Below are 9031 nucleotides of genomic sequence, written 5' to 3' on the forward strand. Positions count from 1 at the left end.
AATAGGCTTTACTTCCTTCCACCCTCCCTCAGTGCAGCAACAAAAACATTATCATTTCTTCCTCTGAGCAAAGTTCCACTTGCCCCTGAAGTCCATGGCTCTACATATTTCTTCCTGCTCCCCCAAACTTGCTAGATATATAGGGATTAAGACCTGTTGGATGTGTGATCTATTTAATGGGCCTGAGTTTCTGAACCTATTGATAGGATTCCTAGGCTGTTTTGACTGGGAATATGGGAGAGGCATTGCTCAAGTATCATATCTCAAGTCAATCTTGCTATCACCGGTTTTAATCCTATTCTTCCCTGTGAGGGAATGGGGTATTGTTCTCTCCTTACAACCTCTCCAGTACTCTAGGTGAATTTGAATAGGCAGAAAGTGAAGGCCACCCCGATTTCCCTCTTTAGCCTATTCCAGAGACTTACTACTTTTCTCAACCCAGGGAGTGAATAAATTGAGGGATGCACATATTTTGTCTCTATTAATATGTAGACCAATTCCCAATTTTGTCATTACATTTCAATTGAATAAATTAGTGCTTCCCTTGGGACCAAAAGGAGCTGTAGTTTGGTATTTGGTATTTGGAAACATCTGTTTCTTGTAATATCTGAGCAGAGAAACCTTCTCCTTTCACTCCTAAGAGCAAGAGTCACTCAGGGAAAACATACTTCACCTTTGGGCAGGAAGTAGAGGGCTCCTGTGTGAATCAAAAAGGTTACAGTTTGCTATTGTGGTCCCACCTGTAAATTTATAAAGGACTCTGGATGGGATCCTCCTGAGTAAAAGAGCCCCTAACCCTGCTATTCCTTATCAAAGATCCAGAGGGGTATGGCTTCTCTGAGTTCTTTCTCCCATTCCAGGCACTGTCTTGAGAATACTCAGTCTTGCCACATTTAAAATATTTCTTTTCCCCTTTCTTTGCCCCCATTTTCCTAAATGTTTTCCCATAGACCTCTTTCTTCATATTTTTCAGTCTTTAATTTCTCACTTCCTCTTCTATATCTTCTTAGGTTCTCTTTAAACACTTGAGGCAACTCTATTTTATTTTTTGTGCTATTGTGGGGCTTGAACACAGGGATTGGGTAGTCTCTTTGAGTGCTTTTTGCTCCAAGGTAGCACTCCAGCACTTGAACCACAGCTCCACTTCTGGCTTTTGGTGGTTAATTGAAGATAAAAGTCTCCTAGACTTTCCTAACAAGGATGGTTTTGAACCACTATTCTAAGATTGCAGCCACATGAGTAGCCATGTTTATAGGTACCACGGTTTGGCTTCATGCCACATCAAGCAAGTTGCCTAAGGTTTCTTCACAGGTTAATTGTCTGCCTAAAGAGGTCCACTTCCAAGCAGGACCACCTTCAAGATTTTGCTCATGTGTTGTTTCCTAAAGATGCCTATCCTGCTCACCGTATTTGAAATTGCAGTCAAACTGCTAGGCAACTGTCATTGTGTTATATTTGTCAATATGTTCATTGCTGTTTAATATATTATGTATGTAACTATTGGTAATATTTTTTCTCCTTTGAGAGAAAGGTTATACTTCATACCCACCCCCATCTGGTGTGAGAAATTACCTTTATGGGGTCAAGCTGTTTGTTTTATTCACTAACTCCAGAGGTATTTGTTTGGTTCATAGGAGTCAAGAACATCCTCATGGGACTGACATAAGATTGTTGGTGAACAGTCCTTATGGTAAGCATCATGTTGGTTTCATTTTTTGTTTGCACAGCTTGTGGGAAGGTTTCTGCCATATCTTTTTTTTAATGTGTCTATGCTATCCTGGGGTTTGAATTCAGAGCCTGTGTGCTGTTTTGAACCGTTTGTAATCTACTACTTGAGCTATAGGTCCATTTCCGGGTTTTGGGTAGTTAATTGCAAGTAAGAGACTCCTGGGGTTTCGTGTTTGGAATTGCTTCAAACACAATCTCCAGATCTCAACCTCCTAAATCGGTAGGATTACAGGCATGAGCCACCAGTGCCCAGCTATACCATATCGTAAACTTTTTTTTTTTTTTTTTTTGCTTTGGAATCAGGGTCTGAGCACTGTCCCTGGCTTCTTTTTGCTCAAGGCTAGCACTCTGCCACTTGAGCCACAGCGCCACTTCTGGCCATTTTCTGTATATGTGGTGCTGGGGAATCGAATCCAGGGCTTCATGTATTGGAGGCAAGCACTCTTGCCACTAGGCCATATTCCCAGGTCCTATTGTAAACGTTTTGGTCCCAGAAGAATAGTCCCCTCAAAGCATTTTATTGAGATTTAAGTGTAGGTGCTGTCACATTAAATAGGAATGGCCTTACTTTCTTGCCCGCCACCTCTTATTGGCCACAGGAGTATACATTACTTCTGGTAACATCTTTGTTGGTCAGGTGGCGAAAATGGCGGACCTCTTAGGAGGTGGAGTTTGAAAGGCAGGTGCTAGCTCCTGTGAGGTGCAGCGCCCGTGTTCGTCACAGAGGCTGAGGGCGCGGCCTGGGGGCCCCACCCTAACTGAAATTTGTGACGTCAGAGCCTTCAGTCGGCAAAGTTCTGGTACCGGTGGTGTCTTTGAGGAGGAGCGGGAGTCGCCCAGGCCGGTGACAGAACCATGATCCGGCTTCTGAGCCAAATTTTCACGTTCTTCCGAAGAAGGGTGGATACTAATGAAGAACAGCAGGACTCAATGCAAGGTATCCGTCCCCAAGTCCCCGTGGCCCACACACATCCTAGCGTTTCTCCTGAGCCTCCTAATGACCCATAACAGCTCTTGGTCCGCCAAAGGGAAGAGTGTGAGGGGCCGGGCTCGGCCATCTAGAATGTCCAAAGGGTCCCGGAGTCCTCTAGCGATAGGCCGCCATCGATCGAAGCTCCGACCCCGTTTGTCAAGCCCAAGTAGAAAGTTTTTTGAACCAATACCCAGAACTTTTGTCACACAATTCTTGGTGGGCGCCAACTTATACTTCTGTTTTAGTTTTTTTGTTTTTTTTTTTCTGGGAGAATCAAAATACTCTAAGTTGGGACCGAGTTTGATCTTGTGTGTCCGCGAAGCCAAGGGGACAAATCACACATCTACCATACGGGGGAGAACAGGAGCCAGATTTAAGCGTTTCTCTGTTCCCTAGAGCTCTGCGCCACGTCTAGACCCGAGGGACATGGAGGGGTGAGGGGCTCGGTATCAGATTCAACATGAGATCATTTGTTCGGTATCTGGTGTATCCGATCTGATTTATAGTAGTACTAATTTGTGTCGACTACATATATGTGCCACGCTTGAGACTAACAGCTTCGATTCAGTCTAAGAGCAGTACTAGCATTGTCATGTCAGGGCAATAGGAACGAGAGGCAGGCAGCTAGTCTATAAGCAGCCAGAATTTATACTCCACACTGAGATCCAACTCGCATACCTTGATTACCCATTAGAGGGGATTCACGGTCTTCAAGAGGGTTGTGGGAAGAAATTACTTCCCTGTGGTCAGCACTGTTCTCAGTAGCCACAGGGATCTGCCCTCCTACTTAAGAGGAAGAGTACCGACCCCACGGCAGGTGGCTAGGTCTTAGCAAAGCTCATTAAGTAGTGCCACTCTTTGTATTTAGCTGAATTCTCTCGTGCCAGCTCCTACATTACTTCTGTAGTCCACTGGGAACAGTCTTTCACAAATTTTCATGGGCTGAGTGGCTGTTGTCTCCTTTATTTTTCTTCTTACTCCTAAGATATGGCTAATACATTTATTGTTTTCAATTTCTCAGGTTATCTTTCATTTTCGTAATGTAACCTATAACAAAGGACTTCCTAACCACTCTTCCAATCCATCTAATTGTTGACTAGGAACCTATGACACTGTGATTGAGAACTACACTGTAGTCCTACTGTCTGGGGTGTAGGATCCCAGAACACTAGTGACCATCTATTCTTCTTAAAAAAACAAAACAAAACAAAACAAAAAAACCCAGACCCCTTAGTGATGACATTTAAAACCCTGATACACACATAGTACTATCCGTTGTGACATATCATATACTGTTTCTCATTATGTTGGTATAAATGTAATAGCTATGTAATAACTATCTCTAAAGGCAAATGGGTGTGCAGTCAGTAACAGAGCATTTGCCTAGGATGTGAAAAGCCCATGCTCCATCCTTGGCAATGTAAAGACACACATAGTGGTCCTTGAAAGACTCATCATACACACATACGATAATAAAATCATTTATACTCTACATTGTGCAAGGCCTCACATTTCAAAACTATTGGCCTTCATGTCACTTGCTGTTTACAACTGAAATTAGCCAAACATAGATATTTTCCTTGATTAAAAACAACAACAACAACAACAGATTCAGACAGGAGCCACTAGATCACACCTGTAGTCGTAGTTACTCAGGAGGCTAAGGTCTGAAGATTGCAGTTTGAAGCCAATCTGGGCAGGAAAGCCCCTGAGACTCTTATCTCTGGTTAACCACAAAATGCTGGAAGTAGAACCATGTCTCAAGTGGTAGAAAGCTAGTCTTGATCACAAGAGCTCAGAAATAATTTTTACATCTAGAGTTCAAGATGCAGAACTGACAAAAATTTAAAAATAAATAACTTTAGAATAGTTAAGGAATTTGCTTGTGGTTAAATGAGATGTGTGAATTTAACAGATGTAACTGTAACCCAGGCAATGGAGCTCCCAACTTCGTGCTCTTAACAACCTTCTTCCATTACTTGTGGTGTACCAAGAAATGATATGATCAGGATTTGAACTTGGGCACCCTGACTCTAGCACTCTGCGTATGTCTGTACCATCTGTGTCAACTGTATGTCAAATTGGAAGCACTCCATTTCTAGAAATGAAATAGACCTCTACCATTATCTTTCTCTGCTAGGACTTCTTTGTAGTGAGTATTTACTTTTGAGATCAATTTGTGGAACCTGTTGTTTACCCATCTTATAGGTGACAACAAATTGAAAACTGTGCAAGGATTTGTGACAAGTTTCAGTAGTGATCATGGCTGGATTGATGAGTCCATTTACTTCAGTGCTGATGTGACTGGCAATTTGCCTCTGAAAGTTGGACAAAAAGTTACTGCAATTGTGGAAGAAGATGAAATATTTTCAAGACTGAAGGCAATCAAAGTAAGATTACTATGAATTTGGGGACAGTCCTTTTCTTACTGGCTTTCAGTCTTGCTTTTTATTTCAATTCAGTATCTCTTTGTGACCTATACAATGGATGTAGAGAAATTTGAAGTCCCACTCTCTTTTTTTTGGCCAGTCCTGGGACTTGGACTCAAGGCCTGAGCACTGACCCTGGCTTCTTTTTGCTCAAGGCTAGCACTCTGGCACTTGAGCCACAGCGCCACTTCTGGCCGTTTTCTATATATGTGGTGCTGAGGAATCGAACCCAGAGCTTCATGTATAGGAGGCAAGCACTCTTGCCACTATGCTGTATTCCCAGCCCTTTCCACTCTCTTGAAGCTGTAGGTTTTTCTAATATTTTTGTGATTTCAGTTTTACTGTTTGAGATGGGAGTTTCAATATGTTGCTCTAGCTGTCCTTTAACTCCAAAGCTGAAGTGATAAAATTTTACATTTCACCAAATAAAAATATTTGTATGCATCTCTTTCATAAGCAATCTGACCTTTCTTTTGACTTGCTCTTTCAGAACTGTCCCTCATTTGAGATTATTTTCCCAACCTTTCTGTAGACTCTGGATCTTGAATTTTATGATTTCCTCTCAATTCTAGTAAATTATATTTGTTTTTCCTGTTTCTTTACCCCATTCTCATTGCCATTAGCCAGGCAAACATTTGTGTCCATTCACAGCCCATCCCAAACCTGACTTCCTCCAAGTAATGCCTTGGCATGCCTACTCGAAGTTTGAAATTGTCTCACTCCTCAAAATTCCTGAGACCAATTTTTGAACTTAATTTGTAATCTGCCACTCTACTTGCTGAGAAATATTTATTTTCCCCTTTCCTCCAAATAAATTGAAAATTCCTAGAGGTGATGACACTATTTTTTCCCTGAATCTAATGCTATATGTGCAATTAAAATTTCTAGATGCCTTTTATCAATGCATGAAGCTTGAGTCTTACTTTTTTCATCATCTATTTTCTCTGATCTCTTACTAATATAATGTGAAATATGTTCACTAGTATGGAGGATAACTGTTGAAAATACATTTTGAGTCAAAGTCACCTTACATTGCACAGGTGGATCTGAAATGCCTGGGTTCAACCTAGTCTCCTTTCTTTTCCATATGACAAAATCCTTCAACATTGGTGTTTTAAGCATACAAATTATTTTGTCATATTTTATATCATATTCTCAGTAACAGTTTCCATTTCTTACAGGTGGATGCTATCTCTGACAATTTTGAAATCATTATACAACCAGGCCCGAAAATGAGAGTTTTAGCTGGCTGTGTTACCCGTGTGAAGAAAGATATTGTATACATTGATAAGAAACTTTACTTCTCTCTAGACATCTTTTCTACAGGTATGATTTATGTTTTGTAAAGATGTCACGTTAGTTTATCATAAGTGGAAAATTAACTGTGAGGTTAGTTTCATCTGGAAATATGTACTATAACTTGAGAGGTGGAACACTGTCCTAGCACCACCGAAAGAAAGGTATGTGTTTCAGCGTGAAAAATGTACTTTAAATAGAATGAAAGTTATTGCAGTGTCTAATAAATCAAAGTAACTTGTGAAAATGAACATAAGCTAAGGTAACACCTCATTGATTCAATATGTGTAGTACTTTAAAATCAGGCAGAGATAGAGGAAACAAAAAAAAGAGAGAAGAAAAGTGTGAGGAAGTGACCTAACTGTGGTTTTCTAAATCGTCACTCACTTTTCTCCATGGCTCTTTCAGGTTTTGTGCCATATAAAGGCGACTGGGTAGAAATTGAGTATTCTAAGAAGTCAAGGACCTCAAAGATCAAGGCCCATTCAGTGAAGCCTATGAACAGTAAGCATGTGGAAAATGTAAGTTGTTTCCAGGTAAAAGTTATCATTACATTTTTTCACACCTACCGTAGTGATGATTTTTGATATCAGAAATCTATTAGATGTTCTGGAACATCTGAAAATATAGGAAATATGTTCTTAGCCAGAGGCCAGTGGCTCATGCCTATAATCCTAGCTATTCAAGGGTAGAGATCTAAGGATGGTAGATGAAAATTTGTGAGACTCTTATCTCCAAATAGCCAGCAACATGCTAGAAGTGGCATTGTGGCTCAGAGGGCCCACCTTAAGTGAAAAAGCTGAAGGATAGTGCCCAGGGCATAAGTTCAAAGCCCCAGTATTGGTGCATGCACATACAGACACAGACATACACACACACACGCACACGCACAGGCACATGCACGCGTGCGTGTGTGTGCACACACACACACAGGAGAAAGAGAGATGTTCTTCACCAGAGAGGGGTCAGTTTTCTTATTTTTTCTTTTCTTTATGCGTACTAGGGGAGGAACTTTGGCTTGAACTTAGGGCCTGAGCTGTCACTAACTTTGTGGCGCTGGCTGGCTTCAAACTGCAATGCAACCCTCAGATCTCAGCCTCCTGAGTAGCTAGGATTACAGGTGTGAGCCACTGGTGCCTACTCCATTTTCTTTATTGAAATAACAGGAATTCCAGAAGGAGATCATTTGCAAATCATATAGAAAGCATATAATTAAACTCTAGGTTTTAAGGAAAAATAATAGCTTCTTACCAGCACATTCCTTTCAAGTTATTCCCTTCAATCTCCCAGCCTTAGCAATGGCCATTGTGGATCATGTTTAGAGCAAGGTTTCTCAGCAAAGACCCTGGGCCCATCTCTATCCAGAGTCTGGTGGAATTGGTATAAGGTGGGATCTGGGCACAGGTGCGTTGACAAAGTGCCTCTCGTGTTGCCAGTGCCGCAGGCAGTCCGGGAATCCATGGTGGTGTGGAACAGCCTGCAAGTTAGAGCTGGAGCGAGGATGTGCAGCTCCCATTATGATGGATTATGCTTTGCTGCAAAAATGTTCATCAAGCCAGGCTCTGGTGGCTCATGCCTGTAATCCTAGCTACTCAGGAGACTGAGATCTGAGGATCATGGTTCAGAGCCAGTATGTGAATATTATCTCCAATTAATCACACACACATACGCCTGAAATAGAGCCATGGCTCAAGGTAGAGCTGGAGCCTTGAGCACAAAACCTCAGGGACATCACCTAAACCCAGAGTTCAAGTCCTAGGACTGGTAAAAATAGATACATACATATATACATACATGCATACATATATACATAAACCATCCTTTTTCACCACAGATCTACATTACTTCACTGGAGGAAAGAAATGGGGTGATTGACTACAGCATTTTTTTTACCTTGGATTCTCTGAAGTATCCGGCTGGATATGAACCTCAACAGTACGACCTGGTTAATGCAGTCATCGTGGAGAGTACCCAGGTGGGCTGTACTTGGAGAGCAGTTTCCATCACCCCAGTGCAAAGTTCCTTGTAACAAGATACTTTTATTCCATGCTTATCTTTTCTTCTATGGGATAAAAACAGCTTTAACAAAAACTTAGCTTAAGTCTTAACAATGTTTTAAATAAAACTCTATCTCTCCACTTAGGAAACAGAGGGTAAGGGATTTGGAGTTCAAAGCCAGCCAAAGGCTACTGAGAAAGGCCATATGTATAAACAACAAAAATGTGTATTTGAAAAAAGAGCATGTCTATACAGTTGATATTATATTAATTAGAAATTGAATACATGAATTAAAAAAGCTTTCAAATGTTACTACTGACCTCAGTCAATTAATGAACACATAATATGTATTACCACAAATTCCCAGGCAGCCTGGTTTATATAGCAAAAAAAACCCCAAAGAAATAAAAAAGATACTGGCAAGTTCTCTAGATGGTGTGACGTGACTTTATGGAAGTACATTATCAACTAAAAGCATTTTAATGCTAAATCTTTTTTAAAATTTATTTATTAATTAAACAATTTTTGACAAGGTGTTGTGCAAAAGGGGTACAGTTACATAGTAGGGCAGTGTGTACATTTCTTGTGATATCTTACACCCTGTTTT

At 40.9% G+C, this 9031-nt stretch overlaps 1 protein-coding gene across 1 annotated transcript; it reads left to right on the plus strand.

Annotated features, from left to right (window-relative positions):
* Nucleotides 1-2543: 2543 nt before the first annotated feature.
* Nucleotides 2544-8455, plus strand: LOC125344135 (cancer/testis antigen 55-like). Its single transcript, XM_048336743.1, has 5 exons — nucleotides 2544-2665; nucleotides 4910-5091; nucleotides 6312-6456; nucleotides 6835-6947; nucleotides 8261-8455. The coding sequence occupies exons 1-5, from the start codon at nucleotides 2584-2586 to the stop codon at nucleotides 8453-8455; spliced, it is 717 nt and encodes a 238-aa protein (XP_048192700.1). The 5' UTR covers nucleotides 2544-2583.
* The last annotated feature ends 576 nt before the right edge of the window (nucleotides 8456-9031 follow it).

The sequence above is a fragment of the Perognathus longimembris genome, chromosome 28 (genome assembly GCF_023159225.1).
Source record: "Perognathus longimembris pacificus isolate PPM17 chromosome 28, ASM2315922v1, whole genome shotgun sequence".
Classification (NCBI taxonomy): Eukaryota; Metazoa; Chordata; class Mammalia; order Rodentia; family Heteromyidae; genus Perognathus; species Perognathus longimembris.